The sequence below is a fragment of the Podarcis melisellensis genome (genome assembly GCF_964234715.1).
Source record: "Podarcis melisellensis genome assembly, chromosome: 3".
Lineage (NCBI taxonomy): Eukaryota > Metazoa > Chordata > Lepidosauria > Squamata > Lacertidae > Podarcis > Podarcis melisellensis.
In genome coordinates this window covers 111,583,252-111,600,317 of record NC_138530.1, presented here as the reverse complement: position 1 = coordinate 111,600,317, position 17,066 = coordinate 111,583,252, and the positions used below count along the sequence as shown (strand labels likewise).

Here is a 17,066-nt window from a genome sequence, read left to right as displayed (position 1 = left end):
AGGTTAAGGTTTTCACATGATTATAAGCAAAACATTCTAATGTCATGGAACTGTGTGAATGTCAAAGGACTTGCAAACCATCTGCCATGTTGTTAGGGACAGTCCCACAGTCTTCATGCAACTGCTGCTTGCCCAGTTGTCCAGGACATTTCATGCAACCAAGCCCAGGGAGAGATGGCAAAGCAGTGTTCCTGACAAGGCTGAGCAACACAGCCTCCTACTGGGAAACTGAAGAAGATCCTAAAAGCTCCCACGTCATGGCTGCTTCCCCATTTCCCAATACAATGGACAGCCACGACAGTTAAGTGTGATTCTTACATGATTTTCCTGGCCTTTCCAACCCCAGGTTATTCAGCTCAGGAGATAGTCGTGTTCAATTACCCCACTGACCTGGCTGCTAAAACTAGGGAATGTCATCAGTGTGTGTTTCTGTTCTGTAGTCCCTCAGAACTTGACTGTGGAAAACCTAGCCTCCCAACCTAAAGCTGACCATCCCTGCTATATATTCTCCATGTTTGGAATAGCCAACACTGCACTTTTGCAGTGTGGGACAAAAGCTGCCAAATGCACACAATTTAAGATTGCTGCTTTTGCCAGACACCTGCCCCGTACACTATTCTATGTGACAGGCTAATATACATACACAATGACAGCAAATCAATGACCATACCCCCTGCCCCAGGCTTAGAAGTGACAGATATGCTGTGAATGATAATTTAGCTAATCCAAAAGGAATGAGTAGTTACAAGTCTGGAAGTATTTCCTGTAATACAGGCGGAAGAAATTAATTTTAATACAGTTATCAAAAAAACACTCTTTGAGCCAATTCTGTAACCCATCTCCAAGAATCTGCCCTTTACATCTGAAGATGCATGGATGACCTCGGGCTGCCTACTGGTGCTGCTAGCATTTGGATGAACAACTTTCTATTTACCCCCAAGTGACAATCCTGCCACATATAATAGTAACAAATGCGTACTTACAACTACTTCCCTAAAACACTGCACTATGATTTGAGCTAATGTGCTGGTGACAGAACGTTAAGCAGTGGGTAGTCTTCTAGAAGGCTGTCCATTCTATATGTGGATCAGCTCTTTAAAATTTGCTTTGAAGTCCATTAACAATGACACTGGAGCAGGAAATTAGGTTGATGCCTCAAGTGAGGCATTCTTAACTCTTTAAGTTTACTTGTAGAAAGCAAGCACAAGGCTCAGTTCCTTGAGCAAGGAAACGTTGATATAGGCCCATATTAGCCAACATGGTGCGCTCTAGATATTACTCAACTACAACTCCCATTAGCCCCAGCTAGCATGGTGAATATTCAGGGATGATAGAAATTGTAGTCCAAAGTATCTGCAGGGCAACATGGATGGAGCTGGATAGCTCAGTTGGTTAGAGCGTGCTGCTTATAGTGATAAGATTGCAGGTTGGATCCCTGTACGGGACAGCTGCATATTCCTGCATTGCAGGAGTTTGGATTAGATTATCCTCAGGGTCCCTTTCAACTCTCCAATTTGATGATTCTATGATTCTGTGTTAGCTACCCCATTCAACACACTTTTAGATTGAAGTCCCAGCCTTCAGCACTTCCTGATTTGTGTTTAAACCACGTTTCTCTCTACTGATCATAAAAAAACAAATATCTTTTAGAGTATTGAATTGCTCGCCATTACCCACAAGCCATCATATTGCAGTTTACAAGACACAGTGTTTTATAAAATACCGAATCACATAACAGCAGATAAATTAAAATCAATCTATTGAGTTACTTTCAAGACTATATAAAACATAAGCTATTGGATGAACTCGTCTTTTCAAAGCTGCCCCTCTCAGTAATATGTAACATTTATCTGAAGTGGATTTCTCTTCTACCATGAGCATGACAAATCAGTGAATGGCAATGGAATTGTCATATCAATCAAGTCTACCGCAGCCCTAATTAGAGAAGGGTCACTTGGCTAAATTTAGATGGCATCCAACATGAGTTCAACTTCGATATATATATATATATATATATATATATATATATATATATATATATATATATATATATGCAGGTTTTGGTGTCCTCGGGTGTCTTCCCGTGTAAAAGTTGGGGTGTCTAGGCGACGTTTCGACGAGGTCTCACTCGTCATCTTCAGGCTGGTGCTTTCGGCTTCTTGTTACTGGAGCAGAGCAGGATCTCAGTGTTTGAGTTCCTATAAATACTGTTGAGGGGGTGTGGTGTATAGCCTCCAATGTTCTGGGCAGAGAGGAAGTTCCCAGGCTAGTGTGCCTTTTCTTCTTTTGTTCCTTAATTACTTGAGGGATATCCTGAGTGATTTCTTGAGTGATATCCTGAGTACCACTTAGGTGGGTCATTAGGTGTGGATTAGTTGCTAAAGTCTTTGTGTCTTGACCTCTTGAACTTTGTGAAGAGTTTTTCTGAGAAGATGGCTGTACTGCACTTAGTTGTGCTCTGGCTTGGCTTCGTGTATAGGGGCGAGCTGTGGTTTTGTGGCTTGTGGCAGCCAGACCTGCTCTGCTCCAGTAACAAGAAGCCGAAAGCACCAGCCTGAAGATGACGAGTGAGACCTCGTCGAAACGTCGCCTAGACACCCCAACTTTTACACGGGAAGACACCCGAGGACACCAAAACCTGCATTCCTGTACCCGTGAAAATCTACGAAAGCAAATATATATATATATATATATATATATATATATATATATATATATATATATATATATATATATATATATAATATATGTGTGTGTGTGTGTGTGTGTCCGAGGCCCTTATACTAGAGGGGGCATAAAGGAAAAAAGGACCCTCCTTCATATGTAGTGGTCTGCTTCCTGTTTCGCTCCTCTGGTTGCTGGCATTCCAAGCTGTGATATTATGCAGCAAACCATTCACAATTGTCTGGCCTTGACGTTCTGGACAGTCTTCAAGGCACAGATTAGAATGGAAGGAGTTCCAAAAACTGGAAGGTTGCCTTAAACTTGTCTTTTACTGCATGAAATGACTCGGTGTGGAGGGTGGCCCTGGCTGAAAACGCAACGGATTAAGTTAGTTTGCAAAAGAGTTTATTAAAAATATATTTGGAGAAATCTTGTATTATCGCTGATTATACGTAACTATACTGAATGTTAATCACTATATAAATGACACCTGGTAATATGCTGTTCTTGACTGATCTTATGGCTTTCCTCTCTGTATTTGCAAAATCTTTTTTTAATTTTTTTTTTAGCAACTTAGTTACAACATTGTTTTTCAAGGCCTGGGCCTCTCATTTTCTTCTATAAAAGCCCTGAGGCACTTGGGCCAAGGCAGATAAACATAGTTAATAGATAACACACAGATGTATTCTCACACAAGGCCTACATGAATTTTTAATTAACTGAGAATCTTAAGTTTTGCTGAACAGATTTTGCATTTAATTTTAATTTAGCAGTTCCCTAAAATTCCTCCTCAGCAGTTACATTAAGTTGTGTGCTGATCTGTTGATACTTTCTGTATGATGGAATTATCTATAGTATTTTTCAGTCCCTGTTGACATCTCAACCACATGCACAGACCATCTCCACTGAAAACAACTGGTGTTGGCTGGTGTGGTGTCCTTTGTCTGTGGTGATTGGTTATCACTTGATACTACAAAGAATTATAAATATGTATGCATTAAACAGGCTTTCAAGTGTGACAAATGCCCGTCTTCAAAATTATAGCTTCTCTATAACATTGAATTCCATATTAGTACAAAGCCTTTTTACACTTGGGTTAATAGCAGCATGCGGCATTGGTAAAGCCACTTGGAATCTTGCATTAATGTTAGCAAAATGCAGGAATGCGATCGATGAAGTTCTGGCTTTTATGTCCTCAATAATAAAAATACTTTTTCCCATAGTTATGAAACAGATAAATCTACAGCCATTTCAAATGTAATCATTTTGATCGAAATCTACCAAAGCTTGAAATGTTCTATCATCTGACACTAGCCAACTGGCTCTTTTTCTGTCACACTTGCAAACTTCTCCCCACAACTTTGTTAAAAAAACCATAAAACTCTATAATGCACATAGTATTACCAGCCAGGAAAAGATGTATTTAACATGCTGCCCAAAACTCAACTGTAAGTAAAAGGAGAATTGTTAGAAATCAAGTATTGTAGCTATAAGGCTAGCTAGGGAAATTTCCAGATACATACTTCATTCGTTTGGCTGTTTTTATAAAAGAGCGAGGTTTCTCTATCAGCATACCAGAACCTGAAGTGATCCAATGAAGCTGGCTGGTTGTAGATGGAGGATAAATACTTAATGTAACACATAATTAACCTGATACAAGTTATTCAAATTGTAAACTATTACTCTACCTCTATCAGTTTGTTGGCATGTTCACGGAAAACCTGTGCGTATTCCTTAACCTCTTTCTCATTCCCGTTCTTGGCGGCTTCAATCAGCACTAGAAGTGGCACGTTTGTCTCCAGAAAGGAATCTGAAACATGGTCCATTACAGCCTTGCGGAGCTAAGAACAGGGAACAAAACAATGTTGGCCCTTCAGTGTAAACTGCATTAATAAAAAGTTCACTTTGTCAGCAACCCTATTATTAAACACACATAAGCCTTCACTTTAATGCAATTGGCATTGCTGTATGGAGACTATTTTGAAGCTAACTTCCCCAGTAAATGTTTCATGTCACATAATCGTTATAATAATCTTAATGGTACTTGCTTAAACAATTAGGTAGTATGAGGGAAGGCCACTGTATTGCTCATAGGCCGGATCTGGCCCACGAAACCTGGTTCTCAGCAGCCCTATCAAGTTTTAAATCAAGGCACTGCAGATGTTCTATCAGATTTCACTTGTTGGGAAAATAATGTTTTAAAAGCTGTGAGACGTATTCCATGTATCCAAGGTTTGACGACAATGTTTTGGCCTTTTTGGATCTGATATGTCCCACTACCTGAGAGATGTTGGTGACTTTATAACCAAGTATGGTGACCCATGACAGGGAGTATAGAAACTGGTCACTTTTCATGTTTTAACAAGATTAAAAAGGTAAAGATACCCGTAACCATTAGGTCCAGTCGTGGCCAACTCTGGGGTTGTGGCGCTCATCTCGCTTTATTGGCCGAGGGGGCCGGCGTACAGCTTCTGGGTCATGTGGCCAGAATGACTAAGCTGCTTCTGGCGAACCAGAGCAGCACACGGAAACACCGTTTACCTTCCCGCCGGAGCGGTACCTATTTATCTACTTGCACTTTGACGTGCTTTTGAACTACTAGGTTGGCAGGAGCAGGGACCAAGCAACGGGAGCTCACCCCGTCGTGGAGATTCGAACCGCTGACCTTCTGATCAGCAAGTCCTAGGCTCTGTGGTTTAACCCACAGCGCCACCCGTGTCCCTTTAACAAGATTAGATTGACACAATAGCAGTTTCGACTTTCCGTGTGGCCAAGGAAAAAAGACAAAAACAAAAATAAAAGTCATTGCTAATGGCTCGCTTTGATGCTCTCTCTTCATAAGGAGAGAGTTCATTCTAGGAAGACAATCCTTGTAAGCAGTGGCTCGATTAGGTTGGCCTTTGCTGCTGAAGAGAAGAGGAGGAGGAGCTCGTCATGTGCCCGCCTCCAGCAAAGCTGCACCTAAGATGCTTCTTCGAAGACACTGCGGCTCCCTTCTTCCAAGGCCAGCTCACTCTAATTGAATCCAATCTTTTAGTTTTCTACTACAATGAACAGAACAGTAAAGACTGCTAGAATGAGGCTAACATGATAAATGGAATGTTATGTAGTGTAACTGTTTTCACGAACACTTTATACATATTTAATACTGTACCTGTCTACGCAAATCCCTTGTCTTTTTTGTCATTTTGTCTATTGCAGAATTTAAAGCGTCGCTTCTTTCTTTGCGTCCAGCCTAGAAGATTAGATAAAATAAACAAGCTTCATTAATGTATTGTACCCACTGCAACGGCTCTTTTCCAAAGGATTTGAACACCCTGGTTTCTCTGCTGACTTCAGTGTCAAGGGCAATGCCTCATAGATGATGGACTAACAACGCTGAAGTCCAAACAGAATGCCATGCTTTGCAAGCTCAGGTCACATGCACAAGTAAGGAGCCCCTTTATGGGACTGAATACTTACACTGGTTGGTACAGACATTGGGTTGAATCAAACACTGCATGAGCAGACTTCTGCTCTCACACAATGGCACTGCTGAACACATGAAGCACTTATACATAGTTGAACCTGGCAAAAACTTAGTTCCATGATAAAATACTTTAAATCACAGTGGGGGTGGGGTGTGGCCTTCCAGTTGCTGCTGGACTCATAATCCCTGATCATTGCCATGCTCGTTGGAGCTGATGGGATTTGGAGTTCAACCACATCTAGAGTCACGGGTTTACAGTGGTTTCAAATTTCTATAACTAGGGGAAGCATCCTTTCAATATTTTGGCTCTTGAATCCATCTAGTTAGGTGACCAAAGATATACTCTCTTAGAACTGCCTTTCTCCAAGATATGGTATTTAAAGTTAAAATAATAGTGACAACTCTGCACAGGTTTTGAGACTCAGACATTGCAAAAACTTTACATTTTTGTCAAGAAGTCTATGAGTGATTGTGGCCTCCCATTTTTTCTTCCCCTTTCCTTCTTTCCCCAAATAATAATTCTTCATATCTTAACACTTGGTGTCGCCGGTTTTAGGGAAAAACTCTGGAATTTTTCATTAAAACTTTCCCCACATGCAAGTTGGCTATGCTACTCTTTGTGTTGTTAGAACTTCACAAACCTTGTGAAGTTTCCCTTGTCCTCTGGCCAGTAGGAACATAAATTCAAACTGTTTAATACTCATAGAGATGGAGTGAAGGGAGAGGTCCTTAGCATTGGGGTTTAAAAAATCCAAAGCAGAAGCCTGAGGTGAGAACCTAACAGGATTCTTTTCTTGGGGGTAGGGGAGGCAATTTATGCTGGGGAAGCCTCCTTCCAGAGGTACAAAAAGGGAAATAACCGACAGAGCTACTGGGTGAGACTGGCATTTCAAGCAGGCTTCGAAATGTCTGCTTACCACTGTGAGTGCAGTGCTGCCCTCTAGTGAGCATGACAACTGAAAAGCTTTCACTTAGCAACTGAGTTTGTTATATGTAAAATCATTTTAAAGTTGCAGAATACAGATAATGACAGAACAAGTCTCGAAATACTTAAGACAGCATTGTTAGTTAGCATTCATTCTTACTGCCATAGCCTATTTATTCTGGTATTTGAACAACTGATATAATTTGCTACACAACTTGAACAAAATTCCTCCAATTAACACTTCTATTTTAAAAATAAAAATAAAAGCCACAATTGCAGGTAGTTTTTTTACCTGTACTATATCACCCACATGGCAAAATTAAATATTTATGGTAGTCTTTGCCAAACAAACCCATACTCATGCAATTAACATTTGCTTTGGCTAGGTAGGGGGGAAAGTAAAGTTTATTTTTCCCCAGAAAAGGCTGAAAATTGACCAGAAGGCCTGCAAACATCCTCAAGATCTATTTCAAGTTTCCCTGTGAACTCTTTGTCCACCCAGGTTTGCTTTTGTTCTTGAAGTTCTCATTATCACATTTGTTTCATTGGAATAGGACTCAAGTCTGCTTGTTCTCAAATAATATCTGAACTATCCAGAAATAGAACTATTAGAGCTTTGAATGAAATTATCTTATTTTATTTTATTAAAAAAAACACATTTTAAAGTAGAAAGCGATTTATTAAAGCTATTGCATTTGATGGACTCTCCTATGTGGTCTTTACCAAAACACTTTCTCTCCATTGCTAGCCAAAAAATAAATTAAAAAATCCTCCTTTTAAACGAGATCTTTAATTATATAGCAATACAAAAAAATTCTGACATGCTAATCCCATGCAACTCTCCCTTGGCAGATTTTTTTTTAAACAAAAAATTTAGCACCCTGCTCTCACACATGTAGGCAGAAGAATGCCAGCAGGACCACCATGTCACAAAAATCAGTACTGTAACTTTACTTCACAAATTCAGATATATAGCTCAGGGCTATTGTAATAAACATGTAACTTGCAAGAGAGATTCATGTAAAGTCATTCCTATTACTTGAATGCTGGATGAAAAATTCCTACAATTAGTTTTTCCTCTTAGTGGTAGTCTAATCTCACAATTCACAGTATGCACCACTGTGTCTTAAACTGCAAAGCTTCTGGAAAACCCAAACAAAAAGGAACGTCACAGGATGACGTCAGCCTATATACAGTTGTGTGGTCGCAGCACATAAGCAAATGCATTCCTGTACCGTATCCCTGAAAGCTTTTCAGCAAATGCATTCAAGCGACTACAGAAGCTTCTCTCAGCAATAAGCCACCCTTCTGCCATCAACAAGTTAAGACAAAAAAGCCATAGCAGTGGAAAGCATTTTCAATTAAGAAGCAGTACAAAAAGAACTCCCGATTCAGCACTGTTTAAGGAATTAACAGACCTACCGCTGGAAATCAAGGAAATGAATTCAAAAGGAATATGAGAAAAGAGGATGTCAAGTCATTTTTTTCCTCGGATGAGGACAGTAGAAGAAAGTAAATTATTCAAAGGTTGTCAGTGTTAGAGCCTTTTACAGACTCACTGTGTTGAGTCTAAAACTGCGACTGAATGCAACCGCCAACGTACTCAAAAGAATGGGTAAGTTTATATATTTTTGTTTGTTGTACTATGTGCAGTCAACCTTGCTTTAGAAATGCACATTTAGACAACAATAGATTTAGTTGCCTTATCAGTAATGTCAATAATTCAGAGAGATGCTCACGAGGATTTGTTTTATATTCTTAAAACCTGAAGCATTTTAATGCATGTGATTTATCTGTAGCATTCTTTCTCCGTTTTGTTGGAAGCATACATCTGATAAAAATATCCTATTTTGTTGTTTCCCTGAATTATATTCTGCAGGCTTACATTTCAAGTGGCCATTAGGGGCTCCTATGCTGGCAGCAGTATATGCAATGAGTATTGTTTTTAAAATGCTGCCTGCCTTGGGCACGGCTTGTCCGCCAAAATGCCGTTGCGAGAAGCTGCTCTTTTACTGTGACTCTCAGGGGTTTCACTCAGTGCCAAACACCACTGACAAGGGCTGTCTAGGTTTGTCTTTGAGGCACAATGTTATTATGGAACTTGAAGGGGATCAGTTTGCAAGCTTCAGTCAACTTACTTGGCTTCATTTAGACCATAATCAAATTGATACAATAAGAGAAGATGGTTTCCAAGGACTGTATAAACTCAAGGAATTAGTTTTAAGTTCAAATAAAATCTCTTATTTGCCAAACACAACTTTTAGCCAACTGCTTAACCTGCAACATTTGGACCTCTCTTTCAATCAATTGTCTGCTTTGCATCCTGAGTTGTTCTATGGCCTTCGCAAACTGCAAACCTTGAGTTTACGTTCCAATTCCCTGAGGACTATCCCAGTCCGTCTATTTTCAGACTGCCGTAGTTTGGATTTTCTGGATTTGAGCACAAATCGCTTGCGAAGTTTGGCACGCAATGGATTTGCAGGATTAATCAAACTGAGGGAACTTCACCTAGAGCACAACCAGCTGACAAAGATTAACTTTGCTCATTTCCTACGGCTAAGCAATCTGCACATGCTCTTCTTGCAGGGGAATAAAATTAGCAACTTGACATGCGGGATGGAATGGACCTGGGGCACTTTAGAAAAGCTAGATTTGTCCGGAAATGAGATCAAAGCCATTGATATGACAGTTTTTGAAACAATGCCTAATCTTAAAGTACTCCTAATGGATAACAACAAGCTAACCACTCTGGAGTCCAAGGTTTTATATTCACTTACAACCCTTACTACAGTGGGCCTCTCCAGCAATCCCTGGGAATGCAGTCCCAAAATATGTGCACTAGCCACATGGCTGAGTGGCTTCCAAGGTCGGTGGGAGCATTCGATACTTTGTCATAGCCCAAACCACACCCAGGGAGAGGATATTCTAGATGCAGTTTATGGTTTTCAGCTTTGTTGGAATTTATCAACTGTTGTTACATCCATTGCTACAAGTTACAGAGCTCCAACGACTGAATATACAAAAAGGATAAGCTCCTCAAATTTCCATGTGGGAGACAAAGAAATTTCAACTACGACAGGCATACCCATTACTACAGAAGAGCAGTTGCCTGAGCCGAACAATGCCATCTTCAGCCAGCAGGTAATTACAGGAACAATGGCTTTATTATTTTCTTTCTTTTTTATCATTTTTGTAGTGTTCATCTCCAGGAAGTGCTGCCCTCCCACATTAAGAAAAATTAGGCAGTGCTCAATGATTCAAAGCCACAGGCAACTACGATCTCAAACACGGCTACATATGTCAAACATGTCAGACCAAGGACCATATAATGAATATGAAGCCAGCCATGAAGGACCTTTCATCATCATTAATGGTTATGGACAGTGCAAGTGTCAGCAACTACCCTATAAAGAATGTGAAGTATAATATATACAGGTAATCAAAAAACAAAACAAAATCAGATAAACTTATTTTAAATTGCAGGGATCCTACACATATTTTTGATTTTTTTACAAATGTTGAGAAAGCTTGGATTTTTCTAGGCTACTTGTTTTGAGTGATGCAGTATTTAAGGGTGGCTTTTTTAAACCCATAGTATTTTCTGTGTTAAAGCAGCAATGTTTGCATTCAATTTGCACTCCTGATGTTTGGAAGTCTAAATATGCTCAACCCAAAATATGTAAACTGCTTCATGTTATGTAATTATACGTGTAAATTTTTACTCTCAAGCCTCCAGATTTGATTTAGAAGAATAGTCTGGATGAAAAGATGTTAGGTATATATTTACAGGACCCAGTGAAGGGAGGACATTTTACCAATTGAAGCATTGTAGCTATGATCCCCAACATTTTAGCTGGCTCGGTTTTCTTTTGAAGTAGAGATTTAATGGAATTTTCTTCATAAAAAAAACCCTGGTTCTTGGGACTTATGATCTACAGTGGAAAGGTGCAAAAGAGGGGATTTTCCAGTGTACTGAAGCATGGAAAAAGATTATTATTTTCTTAACTCCATATTGAGAGTTCAGCTTATCTAAATGTGTTCCAGATTCAGAATATAGCTGTTGACAGTTCTGAATAAACCAGGATTACATCCCCATTGCTTTGAAATATCAACCGTCTACAGGCAATCAGTAGCATGCAGTTTGGTCTTCAAAGTATTAGATACACTTCAACTTTTATTAAATCTGTCTTGACTTTTAATGGGACACATTTCAGACTAAGAATCAATATATACTTTACACAAATGAAAACTGAGATGGTTGTTTTTTTAAACACAGAAAATTATTCCTTTCATCTCCAGCTGTTTGTCTAGACCAGAAAACTATTTTATGCACAAACTACTGGTTTCTCTGGAGGCCAAATTAGTCGTTGCAGTACAGCTTTCATCTACCATTGTAACATCCCAATCCAGTAAGATTTATGCTCAAATCCTGGTCTGGTTTATTCAGAAGTGAGACTTACTTCCAGATAAATATGTTGGGAGGCGTAAGAACATTTTAATGTAGGATATCAGAGATGGTTTACTAAAAAAAGCGATTTTAGGAACACTATTTTGCTGAACAGAAGGTTTAGAAATATTTAAGGCAGTACAAAACTACTCTGAACAAAACTGATTTCTGGATAACAATACAGTTTCCAGATTGGGTTATGGAATTGAATATTACTGTGCATCTACGTAGACAGAAGTCCATTGGAGAGGAGAATTTAATACAACTGTTCAAAAATCATGAACACATAACCAAAGCTATAAAGTTAGAAGGAAATGTACATATGTAGATCTAACATATCATGCCACGTTCAGCTGCAACAGTATTTACAAGTACATGCAGAGGGAAAAGAAACATTGGTGCTTGGATTTCTTAAATCAGTATATAGTATTAATTGTGTGTTGTACTATGCTGCAAAGTTTTCAATCTAACCATTGGCTCAAAAATCCATTTTTATATGCGTAATATCTCTTAGTGAAGTACTTGGATAAATATATTTCAATGCTTTAACATAAAAGTGAGTAGTCTGGAGATGCAAGACTTTAAAGCCACCGAGTCAAAGTCAATACCCATGAGCTTAAGCTTTTCATATTGGACTCTATTTTAACTTAATAGGAGGGTTCCTATTTTTCTAGTTCTATTAAGCCACTGACTGTTTACTACTAGAGTGAAAATGGATGGACAGATGGAAGGATATCTGCAAATATCTCATGTAGTAAGCCATTATTTTAGCCATATACGGTGTATTCTATGCATCTGGGTAAAGGGAATTTCTCTCGGCATTTAAACACTGCAGCCACCAAGAATCTATTCAGCTTCATTGAGATTAGTGTTCTATATACCAAACTCTTGCAAACTGTCAGCCTCTTCTCCCAGCTCCCACTCCATATGGAGACACAGATAATTTCATGTCTTGCCAAGAATCAGCTGTGCATAACTCTACAAGTGTGTTAGGAAGGTGGACAAAGGTGGTACCTGGCATTGAATGATAAATGCTTAACAGCAGAAGCCGGTCCCTTCCTTAACAGGTAGCAAACAGGCTTTTCTTTCAAAAAAGTCTGCAGTTCCTCACTATGCTGAGTAGCAATGCACTAACTCTGTAGAATTTAGTATAAAGTGGGAAATGTAAATTCCAGTAGTTTTTCCACAGAACCATTTACATGCCCAAGATCATTACCACTACAAACTCTTTTTGCTTCCTATAGCATATTTCCAATTTAAAGTAGCCCAACATTATCCCAGTTAATTACTTAAAAATTACGTAGGGGCTGTGAAACTGGCTGGACTTATTTAGCCAACATTTCTAGTTCCCAACAAGCCCTGCCCTCCTGAGTACTTTCTATGGCTTATGCTGGGCTTTTGCAAGAGACGCCAGTAGAATTCTACTGCTGCCATTATCTCCTCCAAATGTGTGGTAGGAAAGGGATATTCTGCAGCAAGTGAGTATGTGGGACTGCTGATATAGTCTGATCTGCGTTTACTTTTCCCTTCAAGGAAATTCTCTATTCCTCCCTGCCATGTTAACCCACCTATCTATCCTTTCCCTTTGAGCTGGTATTTGTAGACACCTAAGCAAGGACAGTCCAATGTTATTTCCATACTCAAGCAGGTTTGGATTACAAAGATATGACATGTCTTGCAGATACTTCCATTGCCACAATGAATACTTGTCTTTACAGTGACCTTTGGCTGCTTTAACCAAAAGCTATGTGGACTACTAAGTTTGAACTTGCAGTCACTCAAAGCACAGTAAGAGGAATCATATGGCTTATGTGATGATTCACTGGCATCCATAAAAATAGACCAGTCTTTCAAACAACACTGAGCTGTACACACCAAGCCCGCCCACTAGTTATGTTCGCTATATTTCTAAATTCTATTTTGCTTTGTCTATCTAGGAAAGAGGGTATTTTATTGAGTGCAAACTGACTGCTACTACAGTCACATTCAGTCTTGTATAAGCAAAGATGTCAGGAGTATTATTTTAACCAACAGAACATACAGTATGAGTATCATTTCAAACCTGCATAATCACACTGACAATAGCATCTACGAAGGATGTACATGTATGAAATGCAAGCAGACTGAATTCAAACACAAAAATTTTCTGTTAAGACAGGTTTCTACAATTTGACCAATATACATCAAATCTCAAATAAGTGAGAGTGTTTCATGCATTATTATTTATTAAATTTATATACTGCCCTTCATTACAGGGCAATTCACAACATAAAAATACAAAATACATAACAAGAACAAAAACAAACCAATAATCCTCCTCCTACAAACATGTGTAAAAGACCACAGAATGTTAATCAGACAAAGGCCTGGCTATAGAGAAAAGTTTTCGCCTGGTGCCTAAACCCATGCAGGGAAGGTGCCAGGTGGCCTTTTATCATTAAATAAATTACTAAATTTATTCAGGAGGAGTAATACTTATGTTTTCTCTTAGCTTACAAAAGGTCAGGCACCTTTAATTCACTAGTATGAGATTAATATCCTGCCTCCCCCTTTGGCCACTTCCTTTTATTTCTGCCTCCCTCAAAAGTTAAAGAATGAAAAAAGTAGTGATTTATAACCATATGTATATATACATACCAAATTTGTGTAAGGCATATCATTAATTCTTCCCAGAAAAATATGTTCTTTTGGCAATAAGAAATATAAAGGCAAAAGAATACCAACATCAAAGCAGAACACTGTTTACAGTGAAAATGGATAGAAGCTGCATTGTAAACATGTATCATGGAGATATGCACATGTGAATCAACCTCAAGACTAGCATAATGCACTGTGTCATGCAGCTGTAGTTCTCCCCCAACCTTCGTACACTATGTGTTTTCATCAGTGACGGTTTCTACACATGCTTGAAGTTTTCTCTTATTTGCTAATATCAGAATGCTTTCCTTCATGTCTTCTACAGCTACACTTACAGAGCCTTAGAAGGGGAGGGGTCAAAACAAGCAGAGCCACATCTTATTTGTGGAACTGCCACTGCCCAACAAATCCCTCAGTATATGAATTACTGCCATCATGGCAATTAAGGTCCTTGCAAGCAAGCTTCAGAATTACAATTTATTGCATGTGGGAAGAACATGGTGGCGAGGTTATATCATGTTGGGTGCCACAATCTTCTGCACTCCAAGATCAGATACATGGGAGTTTGCTTCACAATCATTATCTTCCTTCAACTGATAGCAACATTAAATACTTTGGAATCATTTTTATTATTCAAGTAGTTACTTGCTTTGTGTGTGATACACACAAACACACTCACTCTACAGGGGTATAAAGGTTTAGATTACACCATTACCCAACATAACTGCAGGTCATGTCACCTAAGAGAACAAGGTGGTAGCTACATCCATGATGCAAACTTCAGAAGTCTCTCCAGTACTTCTAGTCCATCATTTCTCTCATTACTAATTTCCCCCCTGGAACTTTTCATCTAATTCTGAAATCAAGTATTAACAGACATTCCAAATGACTTGTGCCAATAATGTTCCAAGATGCGTTTTCTGGTGGAGGATAAAGGTTCATAATGCAGTAATTGCAGTGTACAAAAAACATTAAAATTGTGTATACTGTAAAAATAGAAGTTGCCTCTTTATTGATGCCATTTCAAGATGAAAAATACTGGTAATGCAATCTATTTGGTGACAAAATGTAAGATCGGCAGTCTTCAGGACCAGCTATAAATTAATTGCTCCTGCAATATAGGTTGTCTAGAAAGGCTCCGAGTATGGTACCTTCCATTACACACCAGTGAAATGCTACTGTTAGCTACATTAGCATAGACCAGTCCCTGCTGTCAGAGTTCATAGGAGTTGTAGTCTGACAACTTATGGAGGGCAGCACTTTGGCCACTGCGAACTTTCTGGATCCTCAAGTGAATTGTTATTATTAATAATAATTTATTAAATTTCTAAACTTCCCTTCATCTGAGAATCACAGAATGGTTTACAATATAAAAATACAATTCATCACATAGTAATAAACAAAATGAATGTAACCAACAGCTGAACAACAAACAATGGAAGGAAATCCTACACGGAAGCAGCAGTGAAAAGCAGCAATTACTGAATCAGGGAGACGGGTGGAGAGATTAAAAAATGGGAAACACTTTGGGTTAATAGTTTGATATTAAAGACCTGAAGAACCTAACAAGCATGAAATAGCCTGGGACCTGCTGGATTTAAATCCTTTTATTTTCAAGACACAGATTTGAGTTTGCCCAGCTTTCCAAATGAGTTTAGGATGGCACCCTAAAGTGACTCATGAACAAGACAGTGCCACACAAAGTAGTAAACCCCCCCCCAAATATTTGGAAAAGAACTGTGTGTTTATTCTGATTTGTGTATAAACTGGTTGTTTCCTAGCTGTTCAACAAACATGACCTAGACTGGCTGTGATTGCTAAAGCTCAGCCAACTTGACTGCACTGGCTTCTATTTTAAAGTTACAATTTGGGAACCCAATGAATGGGTTTTTGTGAATCTGTCACTATGTCAAAAAAAATTCTCTTCTTCTTCTCTATCTGCCTAGCTAGGATTACCTGTTCACCTTTAAGTTTCGCAATATGCTCACAGGCAGAAGTCTTCAAAATTTCAGACACTGAATCTGCTTTAAGCCCAAATATGCATTTGGGAGCCTACTTCATCTTTTTATCATATATGTATGAATTGTGATTGTACTGCTGTTGTGATCTTATCCTGAACCAAATAATGAATCCTGATCTTACAGTTGAAAACTAACATTTTTAATGGATGTTCAGAATTCTATGTCAGACTACTGTCTGAGAGGTAAAGATTAAATACTCTTCCTGCAACCATTAAATTGAACTAGCATGGACAATGCGAATGTCGTTTTGATTTGCAAGGGTACAGCTGGCAGTCCATTTGATAAGGATAGGATTGCCCAGTAGGATAGTCATGCCATACTAAAAGCATTTGTTGTGATCACCATCAGTACCCTCCTTCCCAATCTTGTGTAAGATGAGGGCTGGGAAAGTGGGGCTGAGTCTGCATTTCCTAATTTTACGGAAACACATGTGGCATGAGCAAGGTGCTAAGGTAACCCAGTCAGATGGTGGAATACTATTATTTATTTATTTTTATGCGGCTCTAGATCGGGGTTGTGAAGAGAGGAAAACAGCTGCAATGAGTATTATTTTGTAATGGCATAGCAAACTACAGAATTTTGTTTTTCACTCGCAAACACACTGCTGATTTAGTGCCTAAATGTGGTTACGTTAACCTTCATATGCACTTCAAGTTAAAGTAGTTAGTTTCTTACTATGATGCTGAAGTTGGGGTGGTTTTTTCTGTTTTGTTTTTTTAAAAACAATTCTGCCTTGATTTCAAAGTTAAGATTATAATGTTCTAATATAAGCAGAAGCACTATGAAACGAAGCATTACCTGGTAAATTAGCTCTTCAGCAATTTATCTTCCCTCAACATACAAAAGAATGGCATAGAGGACTTCATGAAGTGGACACATGGTCCAGGACCTGAACAACTGCAG

The 17,066-nt window shown here is 38.8% G+C and overlaps 2 protein-coding genes across 5 annotated transcripts in view; one reads left to right on the top strand and one right to left on the bottom strand.

The window, feature by feature from the left end:
* Window positions 1-17,066, bottom strand: part of CTNNA1 (catenin alpha 1) — a 66,920-nt gene that overhangs the window by 26,619 nt on the left and 23,235 nt on the right. For all 4 annotated transcript variants that reach the window (XM_081906122.1, XM_081906123.1, XM_081906121.1 and 1 more), the window contains exons 8-9: window positions 5,819-5,899; window positions 4,353-4,505 (exon numbers count right to left, since the gene is read on the bottom strand). In XM_081906122.1, coding sequence (XP_081762248.1) covers window positions 4,353-4,505; window positions 5,819-5,899 — 234 coding nt within the window. The remainder of the gene's footprint in view (window positions 1-4,352; window positions 4,506-5,818; window positions 5,900-17,066) is intronic.
* On the top strand, window positions 8,250-16,397 carry LRRTM2 (leucine rich repeat transmembrane neuronal 2). The gene is made up of 2 exons (XM_081906321.1): window positions 8,250-8,673; window positions 8,938-16,397. The coding sequence occupies exons 1-2, from the start codon at window positions 8,670-8,672 to the stop codon at window positions 10,482-10,484; spliced, it is 1,551 nt and encodes a 516-aa protein (XP_081762447.1). The 5' UTR covers window positions 8,250-8,669; the 3' UTR covers window positions 10,485-16,397.